The sequence below is a fragment of the Cupressus sempervirens genome, chromosome 3 (genome assembly GCF_028749045.1).
Source record: "Cupressus sempervirens isolate cs-2001-9-10 chromosome 3, ASM2874904v1, whole genome shotgun sequence".
NCBI classification, from domain to species: domain Eukaryota; kingdom Viridiplantae; phylum Streptophyta; class Pinopsida; order Cupressales; family Cupressaceae; genus Cupressus; species Cupressus sempervirens.
Genome location: NC_143120.1, coordinates 970,510,569 through 970,535,027, shown reverse-complemented (window position 1 = coordinate 970,535,027; position 24,459 = coordinate 970,510,569). Strand labels below are relative to the sequence as shown.

Genomic DNA, 24,459 nt, shown 5'->3' with positions numbered 1-24,459 from the left:
TGAGATGTGAATTTAAGTAGATGGATAATACCTAAGGAAGAATAGGAGGAGAGAATATGTATATTTTGCAACATGGGAGTGGTAGACACAAAGTGATATTTTGTCTTAGAATGCCTAACGTACAATGGTATTCACTCTAACTATGAGGATAATATAGAAACAAACAATTTAGGTATTCTTTTTAAAGCAACACAACTAGACACAACAACCTAGTGATCAAAATTCATTGTCAAAGAACACACTTGAAGTTTCAAAGGAACTAAAGTTGTGGAATCCTATTCTCCAACGTTTGCTTTTTCTAAGGGGTTCTATAGACTGCTTTTGCCTAAGGGGAGGTCCCCATGCGACTACTAAGCTTAATTTGGCTAGTTGTCATTGCTCAACATTTTAAGGAATATTCCATTGAGTAGGTGTCCCCATGAAGTTATTAATTTTGCTTATTTTGTTGCTTATAATTTCCAGACATGTTTTATTTTTATATAATTTAATATATGCACATAAGTTTGGAGGGGAAAAATGGAAAGAAATGTATCTTAATAGCGAGAAGAAAAACTAGGAAGACATTTAACCTTTTATTCAGTATGCAACAACTGCTTAACTTCAACCCTCATTTTTTCAACAACCTATTTTCAATTGTTGAGCAACTACTTCACCACAATAATAAGAGAAGATTCTTAAATTTTCTTATATGCTAATTAGAAAATTACATGAAAACAATTTTATACTTATTTTTAAGCACAAAATAAAGTTAAGCAGCATAATAGATAGAAACATAGGGTAACAAACGTTTTTAAATTTCTTCATTTATTCATTCAATCACACCTAAAAGTAACTAAGAAATAATGACATTGGCTCCGATATAAGAAGATAAAAATGCTCAAATTGCCACAACATTTGATTCTGAAGATTTGAATGGCTTTTCCTAAGGTATCTATATTACCGTGTCGCCCAATTTGGGAACTTTGAATCAATCTGTCCGAACGCGGGTATTCAGTAAACGACCAACCATAGAAAAAATGCATCCATACACATCAAAACCAGGTCTCTTCGATGGCAAGCAGCCTTTATGACGAAATTGGCTTCAAATATTGAATACCCCCACGTGGATCGCATTGCAGGTGGATTACTTTATGAACTGGCCAAATTGTTTCCTATCAATCTGCTGTATTTCAGCTTTTGGAGAATTCAGGCCACGAGCCCTTATGTTTTCAATGGAAGTTCGCTTTTTTAGGACTTGAAACCTGAACAATACCACGGAATGGATCATCCCAACAACAGAGCAGGTGGTAAGAAGAAAAAGAAGGTATGTTTTATGCACCCATTGAAGAATATGTTATACCCATTCAAAAATTATATCAACCCACTTTAGAAGAACCATTCCGGGATCTGAAGCTATTTCATACTACTATAAATAATAGGTTTGCAGGATTTACAGTGCTTTCTGGGTTTTATTTACCGATCTGTTTTATCAGAGCAATTAGAGTTTTACGTTAAATTTTAGTTTGCAGTGCATTGGTGAGTTTGACAAGCATGATATATTTGAGTTTTGACAAATATGGCAGATTGTGGATTTTGTTGGTACTGCTTACTTGTGCAAGTATGCAATATGTTTTGATTTTCTCCGTTCTGTTAAGGGCGGGTAGCGATTTACTACGGTTGATCTATTTGTTTTTTGTCTGTTTCTTGTGGGCGATGATTGCTGCAAGTTTCTTGATTCTAGTGTTTGCCTTTTGGATTGTTTTCTTTTGTTTGCATGTTGGAATTTCTGAGTGTGCAAGTTTTTATGGCAGAGAGGAGAGAAGCAGAAGAAAGTTAACGGGGAAAGTGGTGCACAGTCGTTTGCGGGGGGCATTCCATCTGAGGAACAAGCCTTAGAAATTCGTGATAATAATGCTGAACCGGAGACAAATTACAGTGTTGCTTTAGGGTTATCAGGCGGCAATGAATATTTGGAGTCCCAGGCTAGGGACAGAGAAGTAGTTGTCGCGATGGAGTCTGAACCATCTGATGATGCGGAGAAACAGAATTTGGCAGCGGACGACCTTTCCAAGGATGCAACGGCGTTCCATATGTGCAACGAGTCTGTTCATCCTGCGTCCAATGAAGAGAAGAGTTACATTGATTGTAATATTCCCGGGGAAGGGGAATCGGAGAGTGCTGCTAGTCTTCCTCACGTCTCCTCAGATTTGGCTGACAATAAGGAATCGTCTTTGGCTGAGGGGTTACGGATCAACATTGACACCGTTCAAGATATATTACCAGCACAGGAGGAGGCCTTAGAGAATTCATCTGCTGTTGATCTGGCCAATGATGAAGAAAGCATGTCATCTAGTTTCAATCCTTTGCATGAACAAGCAAAAGGAATGTCATCTCCAAAGGGCATCAATTTTGAGCTTGCTAATTCCAAGATAAGTCCTGCACACGATTCTGAAGACTCAAGAGCGAAACGGTTTGAAGGTTCAGGTTTGGGAGATAATATTGAAGAGAAAATCCCAGACAGAGACAAACTATCTTTTTTGGGAATACAGGTTGGTGAATCAAGTGACAAGCAAGTTGCACATGTTTGCGAAGACTCAAGTGCTAAATTGTCTGAAGGTACTTTACAAGATTTGGAAGACAATACAGAGGAAAACAGCTCTGCCGGATACAAGTTGGATTGCAAAATACAGGTTGGTGAATAAGGGGACATCCAAGATTTGATGAGCTTGTGTGCATATCTAATCAATTTATATAGACTTTTTTGTTTTCGGATTTTTTAATCATGGGTTTGAAGATTCAAAAAAATAACATGCTCATTTCTGTTTTTTTAATGAGCCTGCAGGGAGTTGCAGCTTCAGATTTGGATTTGCAACAAAGTGTAATTGAAGAACTACAAGGACCCAGACAGGTTAGCGTGTACAAGCCTCCTACATCTTTCTCAGCTGGCAAGTTCCAATCTTCATTTGGGAATTCTCTGCATTGTTTCAAAGATGGGAGAAACAGGCAAATGAGTTTCGACGAGTCATTTGTCGATGCTCTAGACCATCTGACTGAAAGTAGAACCACAAGTTTGGAAGAATCAGCATTTGTAATGAAGAATGATCTCCTTGATAAGGAACAAATTCTGCTTGAACTTCATGCATGCAAGGATGCTCTTTTGCAAGCAAATGAAGAGAAGATGCAGTTTATTTCCAAGATGGATTCCTACCAGATGCAGGTAGAGAAGCTCACAGAGGAGAAATTTAGCTTAGCAGTCAAATTTCAGGATGCGGCTGGTGCAGCAGTGCTTGAGCATAAATCTATTTTAGAAGAAGAGCCTTCAGAGAAGGCGCTTGATGGATGGCAGCAAGAAAAGTCAGATATGGCCAATGCATTGGAGGAGTTGAGAGCCAAGCTCCAAGCTGAAGCTGATCAAAGAGCATGCCTTTTACAGGAATTGGAAAGTACACAGCAGAAATTACAAGAAGTCAGCGAAGAGAAAGATGTTCTTGCCAGTGGTTTGGGGGAAAAAGTGAGTGACATAGAAGACATGAAAAGACAAAGGGGTTTGTTGGAAGAGAAGCTTCAAATTTCCCAATTTGATGGTGAAAAGTTGGAAAAAAAAGTGAGCCAATCTGCAGTCATTTTTAGCACTTTGCAACAAAAGTTAGAGGACATTGAAACAGAGAATGCAGCGGCATTGTCTAAAATGTCGGCAGAGATGGGGTCAATGACTGAATTGCAAGAAGGTAGGAATTCTCTCGAAGCTGGAGTTTTAACTTTTGCCAAGGAAGTAAATAGCAAAGAGGATGTTCATACAATGGAAATGCCTGGAATTCATCCACAGATCCTCAGCGATGAAAATCACAAGAATCTTCTGGCTAAATTTGATCAGTATTCAAGAAATAGGAACAAGGAAGCACATGAGAATCAGCTAGTGAGAAAAGAATTGGCTGAATTGAAACTTATACTTGAAGAATCAAACAAAACTAAAGAACAGGTCATAAGAGATTATGAGGCCTATAAGCTGGAAATCGGCTCTGTAATTCTTTTAAAGGAGCAATATGAAGCAGAAGCTATGAAATCAAGACAGCAGATAGATGAACTTAATCTTCAAATATTACATCTCGAAGACGAATTGAATGAGTTAAAGTTTGAAAATTTGAAACTTACAGGTGAACTTGATGAATGCAAGTTACTAGGGAAAAAAGTTGAAATTGAGAGATCAGACCTATCCAGTGACCTTAATTTGGTAAGAGTTGAATTGGAGCAAATCAGAAGAGAAGCCGAGTTCCATAAAACACTTGAAGAAGAGAGGAATCAACTTATAGAGGATAACAACAAACTTTCTGTGGAGCTGCAAAATTGCAAGGAATGGTCATCCAAGATGCATGATGAACAATTGGAGCATAATAATCGTTTGAAAGGTGTGGTATTTCAGCTTAAGAAAGCTACACATGAAAGTACGCATCTCACAGGCAATCTGCACAAGCATGCACACTTGTTAGCAGAGGCTTCTGTGCCATTGCAAAACCAAGCAAATTTATTGCCTAGTTGCGTCCAAGAAAATTCATTACTAGCTGTTCCTGATGGCAATAAACTTGTAATGCATCATGAAGTAAAAACTCTTGAAGAAAGCATTCAACCATCTGAGTGTAAGAGTGAGTTGCATATCTTGAATATTGATGCAGAGCTTGCTATTGCTGTGAGTGCCACTTTAGAGTTTCTTGCAGAATTTAGAATCTTGCAGGTAAGATTTGAACTTAATAATTTAGAATTTTAAAATCCAGAGCTTGTCTGAAATACTGATTAAAGATTTGGCATTATACAGGATGAGAGAGTTTCAGCTGTTAGGGAACTTACTAGTACATGTGATCATCTTAAAAAGCTGGTCCAGCTGCAAGAGAGGATGAGTGAAGGAAGTGAAGGGCTGCTCAATCGTCTACGGGATGCAGATGCTAATGCAGATGGAGAAAATATGCATACTCCGATGGCCTTGAATATCCTTGTTGATGTCTGTGGCAAGTTTGTCAAACAGTTGGAGGAAGGATTAAGCGAGAGATCATACCATGAAGCGACTATAAGGGAACTTGAGTCTGCTTTGTTTATAAAGGATAAAGACATACAAGATATCAATGGCAAGTATATTGAACTTTCTCAAAAGTCTGGCCAAATAGAAGAAATTAGTGCTAAGTGCACAACCCTTGATGAGAAATGTGCAAATATGGAAAAAAGGACAGCTCAACTTGCAGATGAGAGGGATTCTCTACAGTTGGAGGTAGAATCTCTTCAAAAATCTCTTCTAGAAAAGGATATGTTGATGAAAACATCTGCAGGTTCTTGTGATGACATGAAATGTCAATTTGATATGGCCATCGACAAGCTAGTAGCTTTCATTGAGGAGGCCATTCAAGATGAGATGTTGGTGGCCGATCCTAGCTTTCAGAGAATATCTTATCTTGAGACAGGCCTCCTATTGTTGATTAAGAAGTATAAGGCTTCTCTGCACCAAGTTAATCTGTTTCGAAAAAACTTATTTGAACTTGCATCCAGTTATGAGCACTTGTGGGAGAATGAGGCTACAATGCCTTTAGATGGGATTCTCAGGGAATTCTTCAGCTGCAAAGAGAAGGAATTGGCAGAGTCGTATGAAAAAATAGATGAAATAACATCAATCAGAAATCAGCAAGAAGCTGAAATTAGGGAACTCAGGGACGCCTTATGCAAAACTGAAGAGAATCTTAAAGAAGTAAAACTTGAAAGCTGCAAACTCAGAAATGATCTTGACCAGACAGAAACCAAATTGTCATCTGTTAGAGAAAAACTTAGTTTGGCTGTCTCCAGAGGTAAAGGATTGGTTCAGCAACGAGATGCTTTAAAACAATCCTTAGTAGATAAGTCAAATGAACTAGAAAAATACCTGAAGGAATGGCAAATGAAAAATGATGTATTGCATGCCGATGCACTGAAGGCTTCTGAGCGTGTGAAGGCATTGGAATTAGAGTTAGCAGATGTTAAGAACTCTGTGAATAATTTTCAAGCATCATTTTTGAACAGGGACTTTGTTATTCAAAATATTGAAAATTTGTTGGGGGAGATAAATTTTCCAGAGGACCTCCGCCAAAAAGAATTAATTGACAAAATTGAATGGCTTGCAAGATCATCTTCAGCTGAGAATGCTTCATGCACAAGTAGTAGGGACTGGAAAATATCTGAAGGGAATGCAGATTATAAGTCATCTGAAACAATTATGGATGGCGAGATGATTAAAGAGAGCAATGGTTATGATCTAAAAACCAAGTCTGAGGAACTGCAGGATAAATACTCTAGCCTAGTTGAACAATTGGGTGTGATGGAGCAGTCCTTATCTGAAAGGAATAATCTTATCCAAAGATGGGAAAAGGTGCTTAATAGCATTGATCCACCAGCATCAATGCAATCATTTGAAGTAGAGTCTAAGATTGAGTGGCTTTGCAGTTCACTTAGTCAGGCCCAACAAGATGTTGCTCATTTTGAACATGAAATTGTGAATCTTAAAAAATTATGCGATTTATCTACCTTTGAACTAGAGGAGTCAAAAAGGAGAATAGTTGACCTAGAGGAAAATCTTCTAATTGAGAAACAAGAGAAAGAGGTGTTATTGAAAAATATCGAAGAGCTTAATTGCAGGTATGAGAGTTCAACTCTGGAAGCATCCCAGAAAGAGAGTTCATGCAAGGAACTTGTGGATCAGCAAGTTGAAGTGTTTGAATGTGAAGCTCCTTTAGAGCACAATGTTGTTGATAAAAGCTCAACCGCAGAAGATTGTATTAGGAGGATAGTGGATATTGTCAGCGAAACAATTAACAATCAAGGGCTTGAAAAGTTGTCCAGTTGTAGCGATGAGGAGCATTTGGAAGGATGTGTCAGGAAGCTTATAAATAAGCTAAATACATTCTCTGAAAAAGTAAAGATGCTTGAAGAAGCTGATAATGCAAAGACAGAGGAGCTTCATTGTCTTCAAGCTGTTTTAGATGAAAAAAGTATGATATTAACTGAATTGAATGAAAAGCAAGAAAAGGCCTCTTCAATGGTAGCATCACATAAAGCGGAGATAGACAGTCTGATGGAGCAAAATAGAATAATGAGCAACGAATTAGTAACAATAAAAGATCAAAAGGATGCTTTAAAAGTGCAGCTTGAGGAAGCAGAAGAGAGATCTGCATTAATAAGAGAGAAATTGACTATGGCAGTCAAAAAAGGCAAAGGTTTAGCTCAGCAGCGAGACAGCTTGAAACAGTCTGTGGATGAAAAACTATCAGAACTTGAGCACTTGAATGTGGAGTTAAAGGCACGTGACTTGGCTTTAAACGAGCATAAAGAGAGAATTGGAAATCTGTCTATTGAGTTGGAGCGTTTTGAAAGTGAAAAAATAGATATAATTTCCTTAAGGAAACATTGTACTGAGCTAGAAGAGTCATTACTTGACAACAATAATATGATGCAAAGACTGATGAATTCTATAGAGGCTATTGAGTTTCCAGTTGAAGTTTTAACAAGGGATCCAATAGGGAAGGTTGAATGGCTTGATGAATCAGTTCATCAGCTATGGCAGAAGATAAGTTTGGCTGAAGAAGAAGCTAAGAAGTGCAAAGGAGAAGCTGATTTATTTGCTACAAAACTGAATGAGGCTTCTGAAAAAATCCGTAACCTTGAGGATGAGCTAAGCAATTCAGAAAAGAAGGTCTCAATGCTCACAAATGAAATAAAGGCAACAGAAGCTGAAAGCAGCTGTGAGATACAAGCAATCAAGGATGTACTTGCAGCACGTACAGTAGAATTAAATGAAGTCCACATCAGAGTAGATGAACAGATTTCTGAATTGTCAAAACAATTTGCCTTGTTGAAAATTTTAAAGAAAGAAAATGGATACTTACTCTCTTTACTGGCAAATGATTTCCCAAAGAAGCTAAATATTATGAGAAGTATGGAGCTCTCTTTTAAAGATATATTAACTCAACTTGATACGTTAAAAGGAGCAAAGTTGCCTGGTACAGAAATTGGAAATGAACAGAATTCAACAACTATGGAGCTCTATCAAGAGGTAATTAAGAGTGCAAAGCAATTTTTGGTGTATGTCAAGTTTATGAAACTTATTATTTTGTTTTGCTGTCCGTTTTATTTGCCATGACTTGAAGGTAACACATGTTGGTATATGCTTCCAATCTGGAGGCTAGAATTAGTAAAATATATACTCCAAATGTGCATTGTGTAGATCTGAGACATAGTCGCTAGGAGACATGGGCACCTCCATGCATGATGGTTTCTGGGATAAGATGTCATTTTTAAGGATCAAGTTTGAGGATACATGGTTACATCATTACCATAGGATCAAGCTAAGATGTAAACAGAATTCAATTACATAGGTTTGAAATGGGAAAGACACAGTAAATAAAAAAATGCTAATATACTGCAGAAATGAAAAACCAGGAATTTACAAGCAAATGCCAAAACTTGGAGGAATTTTCAGAAAAAGGGAATAACTTATAACTTATTTTTTCTGCACTGAGTTTAGCAATGAACACAGTGTGTCAATTTGATTTAGTGTGGCCCAGGCTATGAGTACCGATTTCCCATGGATAATCATTTACTTTTTTAATATGTTGGACAGACATACATGCAGTAACACAGTTTTAAAATACTAAAATTTAAAGTAAAATTTATAATTATGGAATGATTCTGAAAGAGAAATGTCTTATAATGTCTGATAATTTTCATTGCAAATTTGTGGTTCCCAAACTGTCTGTTACTTGTATATCTTGCCCACCATTTTCTAAAATTTCTGTTGATCTGTTTTGTTAGCACACCAAATGTCTGGCAAATTCCTTTGTTCGAATGACTAAAAAACCTCTGGTCCTTTGACCTTTTAGGGCTTGGAGTATTTCATAAAGAACATGTTATATGGTATGTGGACGCAGGCCTTTTGGGGCTTTGTGCACCCTTCTGGGTCAATGATGGTACCCAGTGGTCAAGCTCTACATGTAATGGCCTCTCAGTATTTACATTCTTTGTGATGGTGCTATGATCATTTTCAAACTCAGGTATATGATCGCTATGGTTGGTGTTTCTTGACAATCATCAATACCTTACAAGGAGGCAGCTTATTTTCTGAGCGCATGAGGTGTTATTTTTACTTCTCATAGCCTGACTGGTCCTCTTATTTGAGACTCCTTCCATATATTGCTGACACTTGTCTTCACGAATTGAAGTTTCCTTGCTGTCCAAGGCCCTTATGACTCCTTCCATATATCAGCACACTATACATTTAAACTGAAGTTCAATCCTTGGAGCTTATGTGTGACATGCAAATGGTGGGCTTAAATGCATTGCTAGCATAATGTCACAGGATTATATTTACCCATGGTACAGAATGGACAACAAGACTAGTTAAGAGTTGCTTACGCCACTGGCATTTGCCAATGGTGATACTACAATATTCATGAATCAGAATTACATACCAATATTTACATACACCACTCGACCATCACCATGTCTTGAACCATTACACACACTTGATTATCTGTCCTTACATGTCTTATTATGGAATGCATGCCCTAAAGTTCAGGATGTATCCCATAGTGCAGATCTTGGCTCTCCTATTTTGTTGTTGAAGCATATATTTCTTTTGTAACATATGCAACATGGATGACCCTTTTTTGATGTTTGAAATAGATTTTCTCTTAGGTGTTTAATATTTAGTTGTTGGGCTCCCTTCTGATACGTACAATTAGTTAGCTGTTTTTCGAAGTTGATCCAATATAATTTGAATCCCATTTATCTGTTTTGGCTTTGTGAACTTAAGACAGTTTGTTTCTTTCATCACCTTTTTCAAAATTTAGTTCTTGATAAGTCCCTATGTCTAGTTTGCTGCAATTGTCATAATCTTTATTTGAAGTTTAATCTCCATCTTTGTGAGAATTTGTTTTACCAATAACTTCCATAACATTTCTATGCTTACTGTGTATGCATCCAAGGTTTGCTGGCCTCATTTTGACAATTGCATTTTGTTTTTCCGAAATTCAGGGAAAGCTTCTGAACAGTGGAGCAGTTGTAGAAACATACACAGAAGAGCATGTGGATTATTTGTTACATGATAATAATTTAGACAGTGGACAGGTTGTTGACGAGCTTGTCAATTATCTGGGACGTGGGTTGAGTTCATGCACAGAACAACAAGAATTTCTCAAAGAGAGATTTGGACTGTACTGTAATGCCGTTGAACAGGGGACCACAGTCCTGTCAAAGTTACTACAGTGTACCAGAGGAGGTGTTGTTTTTCTGGTTGAATCTTTGGAGTCCCTAAAGAAAAATGTTGCCAATCTCGAAGCTCTTAATAAAGAAAAGGATAATGAGATTCTCTTGTTGAATGGCAGCTTTTTCACATTGGTTAATGTTTGCAAGAATGCTATGGAAGAACTTCAAGATTTGAAACTTCAGATCATGTCAGATAGTTTAAGTTCTAAGGAAGAGGTAACAGAACATGGCAGCAATTATTCAGCGTCAGAAAACTCTCATGATGGGCAATTGGTAGAGCACAACAACTTAACTTTTCAAGGTGAATTTGTGAAGACAGCTGAAAACTTATTGTTTATGATCAAAGACATTGCAAATGCAGCAAATGAGAAGTCTAAATGTAACCAAAGGGAAGTTAGCAATCTGATCTCTAAATGTCAGAATGCAGAAATGGAGGCTGAAAAACTAAGAAGCTGTCAGGAATTAGAGAGCAAATTAATGAGGGTTGAAGCTGTTGCAAATGACATTGCAACAGAAAGAGATGGTGCTAAAGCAAGAATTTGTGAGTTAGAAAGCTATGTTGCTTCTATGGAGAATAATAATCATGCATTGGAATCACATGTAAAGAAAATTCAGACACATGAGGCCTCAATGAGGGCAATGCAAGAAGAGCTTGCATCACTGCATGCTGCAATATCAACCAAAAACCAAGGTAAGTTCCTCTTTTTCATTATTGGGAAGTTTAATTTCATGGGTGGCTAGAATAGCCATACATCATTTGTTTTTACTGACACTATTTAGATATTGCAGAACTGGAAGACCTTCACAAGAAGGTGGAGGAACTGGAAAACAACTGCCAACAGAAACATGCAGCTTTGGAGAGTTTGGAATCATCTCAGGAGAAATCATTATCTGAATTGTCTGACATGCACAGTAGATTTGAAGAGTTACATCAGCTATCAGAAGGTCTAACTGTTGAGGTAGAGAGTTTGCATTTGCAATTGGAAAGTCGTGATCAAGAGATAACCCAGTTAAAGGAGGAAGCTATAAAATCAACTTATGACATTGAAGCCTTACTAGAGAATATTGAGAAGAAAAAATGTGAAATAGGAGACATGCAGAAGGGATTAGAGAACATTATTACACAATTAGGATTGGATCATATGCTCCTTGAACAGAAAGGAGAAAGCCAAATACAATCATTGTTTTACGCCTTATATGAAAAACTTTCTGGTATTATATTGGAATCCGAAAGTTCCAGAGCTGATGCACAAACTAAAGCTCTTTTGTTACAGAGTACTCAAAACAGTGTAGAAGAGTTGTCTGACAAGGTAGTAAGACTTGAGTCTTCCCTTCATGAAAAAGAAGCCCAGTTTGAAAACTTTCTGTTGGAAAAGCATCCCCAGCCAGTAGTTGCTGCTGCAGAAGTGTCTGAAATCGAAGAACTGGTAAGTTTCTTCTTCAACATCATCATCTGACATACTGTCATCTATATGAATAATGCAATTCTATGTGCGGTTCATCTGTATTTAGCCCTTTGTAAAAGTATATTTTCAAATAACAACTAGGTTATTCAGTCAAATATTTACTTTTGAAGTCCAATATGTTGGGTTGTTTTCACAGGACTATGCTTGAATATTGATAGACGTGATACAATTTTCTCTCATCTTGTTCTCCTCCTATTCTCCCTTTTTATCAAACAGAGCATCTTGAGTATGATAGCTTGATCTGCAGTACTCTGAATGCTAAATAATACCCATTGCTTAGATTAGAGGTGCCTTTCCCTGTATTTTCAGGAAGTCTTAGGCTTCGGACTCGCACACTCCAGCACCATTACCCCATGACGCCTCTGGCTTGTCAGCTTATCACTTCCTTCTTCGCAGGGATTCTTTCAGTATGCTGTACCAAGCGGCTGTTTGGCACTGCCCCTTCTTCCAGATCTGTGAGGCCCAGGCCTGTATCCTATCTGCTGCAGCTGTCCTTTCTCAGGATCACTCTGAGGCGGTCCTAGGTTCTGACTGGCCCTATTGGTTGGTTACGCTTCGGTTTGGCAGTTCTTCATTACTGTTCGGAACCCTTAGGGCCTGTTTGGTGAGCGGAATAGGAATATGTACTCCAAAAATTTTGAATTCCTTGTTTGGATGCACCAAAACGGGATTGGAATACGAAGTAAAATAGGAATACGTATTCCAATTTTGACCCAAAAATGGGGTCTTGCAATTCCACCCAACTAGGTGTTATTGGAATACGTATTCCTATTCCATTTTTTTTATTTTAGAAAACATAAATTTTCGGGTCCACGAATTCCCATCAAATATTGGCTGAACCAAACGGAGAACAGGAATACGTATTCTATTCCAGAATACGTATTCCTATTCCGCTCACCAAACGGGCCCTCAGTGATTTTTGGTTTGAGAGGGTTCTCTCTTTCCTCCGGTTCTTTCTCTCTGCTTTTGTTTCTGTTGTTTCTTCTTAGACACCGTTTGGTGTCCTTGCTGCAGGCTGGTCCCCTTCTTGTTATTTCTGGCAGTCCCTTTGACCCTTTGTGGTCTTTTGTTGGACAGTAATAAATTTATGTTATCTTATTTAATACATTGTCCTGAAGGTTGTGGAATGGCAATGTCAATGTCAGCTTATCACTTCCTTCTTCGCAGGGATTCTTTCAGTATGCTGTACCGAGCGGCTGTTTGGCACTGTCCCTTTTTCCAGATCTGTGAGGCCCAGGCCTGTATCCTATCTGCTGCAGCTGTCCTTTCTGAGGATCACTCTGGGGTGGCCCTGGGTTCTGACTGGCCCTATTGGTTGGTTATGCTTCGGTTTGGCAGTTCTTCATTACTGTTTAACCCTTAGTATTTTTGGTTTGGGAGGGTTCTCTTTTTCCTCTGGTTCTTTCTCTCTGCTTTTGTTTCTGTTGTTTCTTCTTGGACACCGTTTGGTGTCCTTGCTGCAGGCTGGTCCCCTTCTTGTTATTTCTGGCAGTCCCTTTGACCCTTTGTGGTCTTTCGTTGGACAGTAATAAATTTATGTTATCTTATTTAATACCTTGTCCCGAAGGTTGTGGAATGGCAATGTCATGGCCCTTTGATGGGTAGCTTCTGGCTGCTTTTTTTCAACCCAAAACATAGCAAAATGTTTCCCAATGTCTAGTTAAGTTGGCTTATGTTGACTGTGGGGCTTAATCATTATTTGATTGTAACCTGAAAATGAAAATCCATTCATAACAGATAAGAATTCATGACTGGGGGTGATCTATGATCATGTCAATGTTAGGAAAGGAAGGTCATCTTTGAGAGATGTTTTGTTAAGATCTCGAAAGTTGGGACCTGCACATGACTATCAGGGTTTGCAATGGGTACTAGGAGAGATTGTGATTTATCTAATGTGGATATGTGTATTTCTTTTGAGATTCCTTCGTATTTTCTGAACTTGAACCAACTGAAACTATTTGTAATGCTGACACAACTGTAATTAATGAAAGAACATTGGAAATCCCTCAGTGAACAACAAAATTTAGGTCAGATGTCAAACCAACATGACAGAAATTGTAGCCTCAATAAATAGTATTTTATTCAATGTCAGAGATATACAATGCTGTATGGTGGGATGAGTTTATTAGCTTGAGCATTACAGTCAAATAACTCTCCAACATGTGCTACAAACATTCTGTATAACTGTGGGAATGTCCACAACTTATTTAGCTGTCCAGTTGCTGGTTACAGACCTACATGTTTTCCAATCAATACTCACAACTGTCCCTAGCATGAAGGAACAGCAGCATGTCCCTGAAGAATCTGCTTGCTGGCTATAGGAGGCGTGACATGTTGGATCAAACCTATGTGGATTTATTTAGACGTTTGATCTAATGTGTTAGACTTCTGAGTTCGGTTTCCAGCAAATACAATGATGTTGACCCACTCTAATAGTGGGATTGTGACGAATAGGTGCCAATGTATTTAAAAGCATGAAACATGTAGGTTGAAATTGCTGTGAAGGCCTGTAGATGTGCTACAGCAGTGATAATAATGTCCCTGTGCCGCTGCCCAGCTAGTTTGAGATATCGAAATGAATTAGAGCAGTGCTGGAGGTTTGGCAATGTTGTCAATATGCTACATGACCACCTTAAGATGTGCTGCTGATTCCGGGGTACAATTCACTATCTTAAGATGTTTTAAAATTTTTGCCCTCACCTTGAATAAAACATGGGTACAAATATCTCAGAAATGAAAACCTGCAGCTAATAACGGTAACCAGCTACCAATCTGACTGCAACCTTAGAATCTGCCTGTTGTTGCTTGGGAACAACCTTCTCCTGTAGTGATTGGTTTTATGCTGATGCCAACAGCTTCAAACCTCTATTTACTTGACTTCTTGAAATGGCAAGCTAAGAGTTTTTTGTCCTCGTAGTCAATACCAGCCAACAGTCTTCTTTCTTGGAGTGAGAAATGAGCATAAACTCCAAAATGAGCGAAACTGAATGAAATCCTGGTGTTCAAATGAAGGAAACTGAATGAAATCCTGATGATCAACTGAAGGTAGACACGTTCTTGGTATACTTTTTCAAATTGGGCCTTTGCGTCCTACATTTTCCTCCAAGTATTAGCAAATACTTTGGATTCTTATCTATTTTATTTAAATATTAATATAGAGTGTTTAATATCACCTTTTATTTTATTATAATTATAATTTTAAGTTGTCTAAAAATATAAGTTATCAGGCCTAGCCATTTTGTTTAATCCAAAAAAGGGACATGAAAGAGATCCAAGGTGATAATCAATTAGTTCTATTCCTTGTTAACTATTAAAGCAACCTTCGGGCACATCTTCCTAATCTTTTTCTTTAGAGGTTTGGCATTGGGGTCCTAGGTAATGTTATTCATCATGTTATTAGGATCAATGCTTGACATGCCTTGGTATGACCCAGAAAGTATATGGCTGCGTTGCATTGTTTGTATTGGCCTAGACAATCACCTAGCTTGACAATCTTTTCTTTATTCATTTTGGTTCTTTTCCATCTCATATGTACCATGTATCACAAGTGTGTTAATTAAGATTTTCAATAAATGGTTCAATAGGTAGAATGTTAGGATCACTACATAGAGACGTGGCATCTTCCCCAAAGTATGAATTTACCTCAAATACATTTGGGAAGCCTGTATTATGATGATATGCAGGCGAGACATCATTTACACTTGTAAGTCCTTGGCTAAAGCACTGTCATTTATGAAAGTATCCAGTGGAGGATATGTGTCCATTGAACAATCAAGGATTAAAGCAAGTTAGATTGTAGGGAAATTTGATATCACTACTAAAGTAAAACATGAATAGCTAATTCTCTTAGTTCCATTATTTCCAAGAATACTAATAGGTTGCTAATGCCTTGTTGATTCAAAGCTAATTCCTTTCTGTTGTAACCAAGCATTTGCAAAATGCTATAACGTTTGCCACAATGATTAGCCAACTAGATGAGGATACGTACTTTTGATAGCAATGTGTAGTATTAGATCCACGAGAAGTATTAACCTATCTAGAATGAGCAACTATAGGAGAATTCAACAATGATGTAGAATATTAATTGTGTTCTTAAGGCAAGGATAACAGGGCTTGCTTTTCCTTGTTTTATTTGTAACTGCTATGACTTGACAGTTCAAAGTCTAAGAGGCCCCAATCATCTTTAAGATCAGCTATTTGTTGAATGTTTCATAGAAATGATTAGTTGTGTTGGAAATATTAATGTGTTTTTTTCATCTACTTGGAAAAGTTTGAATGGATTGTCATTGGTTGTTACCATATGTTGCTTGTTTTTATTTTGAGCTTAAGCTGTCGATGAGTGTGAATGGTACAGCCTCCATTGCTTGAATCCATGGATGTCCTAAAAGTTGGTTGTACACTAATGTTTCAGGCTTCACATTAAGAAATGCTCACTATAGTTATTCAATTTGGACTTTTTTCCAATAGTGCACCTTTAACTCTAATGTTTACATAGCTGAACCACAATGTAATGGCCTATACTCTTGAATCACATGCAGAGATGGTAACGTGAAATGTGAAGAAGAGTAGGGCATTATATTGAAGTATTGGTTGTAATATTAAGGCTAAGCCCTTTGGAGTAAGAGTAGATGAAACAATTGTGCGTTCTAAGATGTCCTTCAAGATGTTCTTATGGTTCACCATATGGATATATGGATACCAATTTATAATATCAGAAACATTCTTCTGAATTGCTTTGTTGATAATGTACATTCTTCATGAGATGGCAAACTTGCGTAATGTGAACATTGTATGATTTAATATAATTCTATGTCTTAATAGATCTAAATAGATTATGTTCTTTGTTTCTTCCAATCAAATTACTCAAAAAGCCTTCCAATATTTCTTAGAATGATTTTAAAAATTGGAATTTCTAATTATTTATTTATTTAGTACGCAATTTGGGGTAGGTAGGTAGGGGCTGCAGTTTTTTTTTTGTGGGATTGTGTTAAACTATGGTTTACAAGATCCATTCAAGAAAGAACTTATCCATCTTGTTTTTATTTGCAATTATTTTTTCTATAATTTAGATTAACTGTATTCTTTTTTTGAGAATACTGAAGTCATTGCACCACAAAACCATTATACTGTTGTGATAGTAGCGGTTGATCTTTTAACAGTGTACAAAACAGAGGAGATTTTTGACAGCTAGGCAATTACAATGACCCCCACCAACTTCAAAACTTAGCATTTGCATGCTATTGACTGTCTCTTTAGATTGTTCGTCTGAAGAAGAGTCACTCTATTTGTTTTCAGTAATAACTTCCATTGATAGATTAACATTTATAGCACTGTCTATTTCTTTTATACCTCTCTTGAGTTTGGTTGGTCATCCATCGATTTGGGGAAGTGGTCCAGGTAGCAGTTGTGGAAAGCCTTTGCTTGGTCCATGCCACTGCTTATATCACGATGAAGCACAAACTTCTGGTTGCTGTGGACAAACTGAAGCCACAACTAAATGATTGGGGCATATTGAATCCATTGCCTCTTGAAAATTTGAAATATATGACTCTCCATCCATATCTTTTGACATACTCCACATCTGCAAAATCTAAATGCACAACTTAAGGTTTGTTATTTTTGTCAAACAACAACAAATTCATTGCCTCTTGAATATCAGTACACGACTCGACATCCATATCTTATGCCATACTCCACATTTGCAGAATCCAAATGTACAACTTTGGGTTTTTTATTTTCTGCTCCATAAAAGTTCTCCACCATCCTATTTGCATCATCTTTAATGCCACCGTGGTCATACCATCGTCTCTTTCTCTTCTGCAACTCCTTTTTTCTCTGAATATGCTGTCATATTCAGAACTGCAATTATTGCCACCATTGTAGACTCGGGCTTGGAAAGTACTTGGCAAACCCAAAATTTCTAACTTGGTAAAAAATTGCCAACTTACAGGGTACTGAAACTCAATCTCTTAAAAAAGATATATTTTGGGCAAAATTCAATAAATGTATTAAATTAGAACTTGACATCTGAAAAGAGAAAATGCATGGTTCTGTAGCCAAATAAACATGTGTGAAAAATACATTTTAACCTGTGTTTTACCTGCAACACCTTTTTTATCCATGTTTTCTTGTGTCTATAAACTTCTGAGTTATCTTTTAAAACTAAAAACTTGTGGCACAGAAAAAAGCAGAGTACTGGGCAACTCGGAGAGTACTTGCAGACTATAATTTGCACGGTACAAATGGGAGCATATGAATCTAAAGGTATCTGACAAATATGATAGCAATGTGGTTTATTAAATTTAATAACAAACCTATTCTTTATTGGTATCCTGTCCTCTCCCGTCACCTCTAGCACATTAAAAGAGCTAAAGACATCACAGCATGTTGCAAAGGTTTTAACTCTTCAGCTGCCACAATTTCCAACCAAAAACATGATGAAGGAAGAAACAATTTTATCATATGAAGTGTACTTGCCCTTACTACTTGATAAAAGCCACTTGGATCTTGGTGTACGAAAGAATCCCCAATGGCATTGAAATGTTGCTTTTTATTATGGCACTTAATATATCAGGGCCCATTATCTGACTATTTCATCTTTTTAAATTCAATAGCATAAATCACATTTCCTTTTGGTTTTGTTGATTCTACACTACTCATAATAACTATATGTGACTATGTTGAAATTTCTGGCATTTTGTGGGCAATGGTTTGTATGCACATTGTGAATCATAATTTTGTTTCATATTGCTGAATGGAAGCTACCTATATCAATTTTGTGTTATCCTTCAAAATTCATATTATAAATCAGTCTCCTCTATCCTTTTCCTCCCTTGCATTTAATCTCCTGCTGATTAGTCATGATGTAAGAAGCGGAAAATCCATACTGAGTCATAATTTAAGGAGCTGATAACTATAGTTTCCTATCTCTGACAGGGACAATCAAGTAAGACCCCACTTTTATCAGTTCCTGTTGCACCCCATGTCCGTAGTACACGCAAGGCATCCAGCAATCATCTTGCACTTGACATAGATGTGGAATCCAATGCATTGACATTTGACAGAGAGGACCATGACAAAGGTTTTTTGGATTAATTTATCATTTTAGATTCTTTTTCACTGTGTGATGTAGCTGCAATAATAAATACTACCAGTAACTTACTGCATAGTGTACTGGTGATTGTGGCAGGTCATGCATTCAAGCCACTGACAACAACTGGTTTTGTTCCAAAATCTACTCAACCAGTAGCAGACTGGATTGATGGGATTTGGTAATCATTTTAGAGATGCTACATTATATGATATATCTAATGGAATTGGTTCTGATTCCTTCATCATTCTCAGATTTTGAAATTAATGGGCTGTCTTATCCATCAGGGTTTCAGGTGGGCGTATTCTGACGCGACAGCCAATGGCAAGGATGGGTCTTACTGTCTATTGGCTTACACTACATCTTTGGATTGCTGCAATGGTGTTGTAACTGTAGTTTTTTACCAATGAGTTTGGCTGGATATTTCAGTGGCAATGTTGAGGGGTAATCAGTGTTTGCTTCCATCTATTGCTTGTAGCTTTTCTATGGTTGAGTCTCTTGCATGGCCAGGTATTTTGTTGTTTGGTAGCAGGCATATTAAAGTATTGATATACATGGAACCTGTAATTACAAAACTGAAGAATTATGCTTCTTTGAGGATCTTGCATTGTGTTTTCATCATAGACCTAATTTCAACAACAATAGGTTTTTAGATTTAAGTTTTATTATTAATGGGATTATGGTTTCTTACATCTTTCTTATTCATAGATTCAAAGTAATGTGTATTAGGTGGGTCACCTGTTTGGACTAGCTTGATATTAATTGTTTCTTGTGTTAATCCAGGTTTTGAAGGGCTTTAAGCAGTTTTCTTTATTTTGCAGGTTTTAATATTTACAGCATATATTGCTTGGAATGATTTTGATACTTCAGCAAGGAAAATTGCTAGTGTAACTTTTGCCAGAATTGATGGCAGCATCTACTGTAAATTTTCCTGGCAAGTTACATTTCAGCGTTTATTTCTCAATTCATGATTCTTTTATGCTCTTGTACTAAGGCATTTGGTTCAATTAAATATATATGGAAAATAAATTGCGACACAAATGCCATTTTAATCTCTTTTAGAGTGGTGGAGCATGGTCCGGTAATGTAAATACGGCTAAAAAGTCAATCTGTTCAAATTTTTAATGCAAATGCTTCTGTCGATTATGTAATGGTAAAATTTTTGGTTGTTCGAGGCAGACATCAAAATTGTAAAACAGAGGAAACAAAATAGGGTAATCTTTTTGGGATTTCCGAAGCTAATATATTTGGCTGGAACATTAGATATCTTATGGAAGAGTATGGTGACCAAAGTGGAATTTCAATTTCTACAGTTCATAGCATGAGGAGAACATTTATTTCATAGTTCATGGATTAAGAGAAGAGAGAGACCTATTGCAATCAAACCTAAAAAATGGCAGTGTGCATTATGCTGCTGACATTTTGTGCATTAATATTTCATTGGTGAAAGTGAATAACAAACTTTCTTGCAATGATTTAGCAACATCTTTTACTGATTTCATTGTGTTTGCTTTGTTTGATCATACTTGGAAAACTTGGTAGATGCAAAATTTATGACAAAAACTAGGCAACTTAAAGATATGCTTCATATTTCTGGAAAAATTTAATAAAAATATATATCCATATTTTTTTTTTGTTTTTGGCAAAATTTAATGAAAAAATATATCCAGTGAGTCTATAAATAAGTACAATGTTTTTTTAATCAATATTGATTCATTCGAATACAAGTTGAGTACAAAGTTGCTTCATCATGCAAAATCCTAATACAATAGCTAGATGACAACTATTATAAATTTATGATGTTTACCTTAAAAAAATCATCATCATAATTCATAAATTGCATATTACAATATTTGACATGTTCCTCTGTCCTAGTTGTTGGCTCATTTATGGTCCCCCAATTTTTTTGAGCATTCCTTTTCCATTAATGACTAAGCATGTATTCTTAAGCATGGATTTTAAGCAAGCTTTTGATATTGTTTCTAGGGGTAAACTTTGACGCAGGAACATCCTGGGTGTAGGAGCAATCTTGCATCAACCAAAAGTATTTCATTTCAGTTGTTTGAATAAGGTAAGTCTTAATGTAGAGTTGCTATCTGTGGAGGCTTGCTACTTAGTAAGTTAGTCGTGCAAGTTTGAAATGTCTTAATTTTAGAGGTGGATATTCATCTTGGATATATCAGCCTACCAGTTGAGGCTTAGTGCCATATAATGAATATTCATGAATTTATTGCGGATTTTTGGTGTGCAATTTTGGTATAAAAACTTCAAGCTCATTGTTGGAGGCCTAAATGTGCCTGGACGAGGCTTGAAAACAAGATAGATGAGTGCTTGCATTGATTAGAGCTCGTAGATCAAAAACCAAAGTTTCTGAAAAGTGGTTATAATAGCCAATCAGAGCAACGGTTCGAGAGTTATGGCCTTTCGAAGTTGGGCTGACCAAAACTTTTAAAATAGATGTCAAAAATGTATTCGACTCACTGTATATGTATTGATAGGGTCTATCAGCCCTAGGTATTAAGTTTGAGTGTCTAGAACCTTCTCGAGCAACATAAAATTGCCTATTTAAAAAATGCTCGACATTGTCTAGGACAACTTTGGGTGATAGTTCACAGTTTTGTTTTGTAGATTATTGTAATGAAGGCGCCTATGTGGATTAACATATTGTAATTCTAAATTTTGTGATTTCGCATTTGCGACGATAAGAAGCTCATATTTTATTCTTACAAGTTGTTATTTCTTTTTTTGTTGTTATGTGTTTATTGTATTAAGGGGAGCACCCTTCATCAATGGTATTAGAGCTGGAGTTCTTGAGTGTGTGAACAAATTGTCAACTATGAGGTGGTTTGCACCAGGACTGTGGTTTCAGCTAAACGTGTAGATGGATCACTAATTGTGAGGCAATTTGCATTAGGGTTTCAATGGAAGTGTGAAGATGCTTCCATGAAGAGAGTGTGGTGGGAGAGTTGTAGGTGTCACACTTGAGGGTTTTAGAGCCCTCCAAAGATAGATGCAAGCATTGGAAAAACAAATGCATAGAGGAATAAACCTTGCCGTAAGAGATGAGAATGAGGATGAGGACAAAGAAGAAAATGTCGAAGTAGAGACAGTTTTAAACTCAGAGGAAGAGAGACTTTTTAAGGCCATTTCCAAGATTGGAAAAAGACCTAAGTTTGAGGTTCCCTCATCTTCGGGATATCTTAACCCAGAGGCGTTGATCAATTGGATTAATGAATTAGAGGAACACTTTGAGTATGAACATATCGAGGATCCTGATAGGGTCAAGTTTGCAAAGGCAAAGTTGAAGGGACATGTGAAGATTTGGTGGCAGGAGATTTAGTTGGAGCGAAATAGAAGAGGAAAGTACAAAATCACTAGACGAGACTAGATGATAGCTAAATTGAAGAGACAATTCATTCCCGTGGATTATGAGCTGGATTTGCTAAAGAAAATGCAAGGGTTGAATCAAGCAGGAAGATCTGTTCAAGAGTATACTGAAGAGTTCTACCTAGTTCTTAATAAAACTGGCCATCCAAAAGCTGATAAGGAGAATGTTGTCAGTTATCTTAATGGGTTAAGGCCAAACATTAAGAAGTTGAGCTTGGTTCGAATGACTGGTATTGAAGAGGCGGACTAGTTTGCCCTAGGAGTAGAGGAGAAGTTGAGCAAAAAGTTTGATAACAAAAATAGTGGTAGAGGTCGTGGTGGAAGATTTGACAGATGATCTTATTGAGGTTGAAATGATGATCAAAAGAACAAGGATGAGGCGAACAATAACAGTTAGAACTAGAGGGGGAACAACTCGAATCGTTCCCATAATCAAAACAATCGAGATCAGAGAGGAAGAGGCAGAGGACAAGGACTTGGAAGAAGAGGCTTCCGTGGGAAATGTTTTCATTGTGGAGAAGAAGGGCATAGAGTATTTGAGTATTTCCAAAGTCAAGGAAGGACAAATCAGAGAGCCAAAGGCTAGACCAAAGTTGCACATGGTGGTGAAGATGCCAGATCATCACATTTTGAAGATGTTGAAAGAGAAGTCCTAGTTAACAAAAGAGTCATAGTGGTGAGAATGAACTTGATCAAAGAAGGAGCTTGTTTTGCACAAGGTGTAGATGTGAAGATAAGTGCTGTGATGTGATCATTGATGGTGGAAGTATTGAAACTCTGGTGTTAGAAACGATGGTCTCAAAGTTGAAGCTCATGAAGCATAAACACCCGTATCCATACCATATTGCTTGGGTGCAAGATAACCACAAGGTCATGGTCAGTGAGCAATGCTCAGTGAAGTTCAAGATTGGAAGCTACTCGGATGAGATGCTTTGCGATATCATACCGATGGACATATGTCATATGTTGTTGGGTAGGTCGTGGCAGTTTGATAGGCATACTGTACACGATGGGCGAGCAAATTCCTACACTCTAACAAAGGATGGAGTGAAACATAAGTTGAAGCCGTTGAAGGAGAAAGAAGAAAAGGTATGTAGTGCTACTAGAATATTTCTTGTTGATGGAAAAGTTCTTCTCCAAGGTATGAAGCATGAACATATTTGTTTTCCTGTAATCCCAAAAGATGGTAAAGAAGAAGTAATGGAGGTACCTGTAGAAGTTGTAGATTTGTTGGGAGAGTTTCTTGATATTGTGTTAGATAATGTACCTAATTGATTTCCCTCAGTGAGGAGAATCAGTCATTAGATGGATTTGATTTTAGGGTCCAGTTTGCCAAACAAGGCAACACACAAAATGACATTAGCAGAAAGTGAAGAGTTGATCAAACAAGTTCATGAGTTGTTGCAGAAGGAGTTGATTCGAGAGAGTTTTAGTCCATGTGTTGTACTAGCAGTATTAGCATCTAAGAAGAATGGAGAATGGAGGATGTGCACAGATTCTCGCGCTTTCAACAAGATCACAATCAAGTATAGATTTCCATTGCTAAGGATGGATGATATTATGGACTATTTGAGTGGAGGTGTGTATTTCACAAAGATAGATTTGAAGAGTGGATACCATCATATTCACATAAGAGAAGGTGATGAGTGGAAGATTGCTTTCAAGACAAGGGAAGGACTGTATGAGTGGTTACTAATGCCTTTTGGGCTAACCAATGCACCAAACACTTTCATGCAACTCATGAATGAAGTACTAAAGGAGTTTCTAGGTAAGTTTGTCATTGTTTACTTGGATGATATATTGATCTTTAGTAAGACATTGGAGGAGCATTTGATGCATATTCGAAAGGTCTTTGATAAGTTGAGGGAAGAAAAGTTGCCGATAAACTTGAAGAAGTGCAGTTTTGTAAAGGAGTTGGTGTACCTAGGATTTGTAGTTTCAAGAGAAGGTCTGAAAATAGACCTAGAGAAAGTGAAGGCTATCTTTGAATGACCTACACCAAAGAGTGCTACAAAGGTAAGATCTTTTCATGGATCGATTAGTTTTTACATAAAGTTCATAAGAGGTTTTAGTAGTATTTGTGGGCCCTTGATTGAAACAATGAGAGGGGATAAGAAATAATTTAAGTGACTGTAGGAGCAGTTAAGAGTTTTAATTTGTTGAAATAAAAAGTTACAGAGCAACCTGTTTTAGCATTTACAGATTTTAACAAGGTGTTTCAAGTAGATTATGATGCTAGTGGTATTGCAATAGGAGCTGTTTTGA

General features: G+C 37.1%; 1 protein-coding gene across 5 annotated transcripts; it reads left to right on the top strand.

The window, feature by feature from the left end:
- Positions 1-887: 887 nt before the first annotated feature.
- On the top strand, positions 888-20,292 carry LOC149569977 (trans-Golgi network-localized SYP41-interacting protein 1-like). 5 transcript variants are annotated; one of them, XM_089822637.1, is made up of 11 exons: positions 888-1,303; positions 1,791-2,669; positions 2,822-4,708; positions 4,790-8,041; positions 10,021-10,942; positions 11,041-11,678; positions 18,654-18,798; positions 18,907-18,988; positions 19,095-19,251; positions 19,629-19,741; positions 19,870-20,076. In XM_089822637.1, the coding sequence occupies exons 1-9, from the start codon at positions 1,259-1,261 to the stop codon at positions 19,195-19,197; spliced, it is 7,953 nt and encodes a 2,650-aa protein (XP_089678763.1). In that variant the 5' UTR covers positions 888-1,258; the 3' UTR covers positions 19,198-19,251; positions 19,629-19,741; positions 19,870-20,076. The 5 variants fall into 5 exon arrangements, with proteins under 5 accessions (XP_089678763.1, XP_089678761.1, XP_089678762.1 ...); XM_089822635.1 differs by having other exon boundaries at positions 19,095-19,317; XM_089822636.1 differs by having other exon boundaries at positions 19,629-20,292.
- Positions 20,293-24,459: the final 4,167 nt, after the last annotated feature.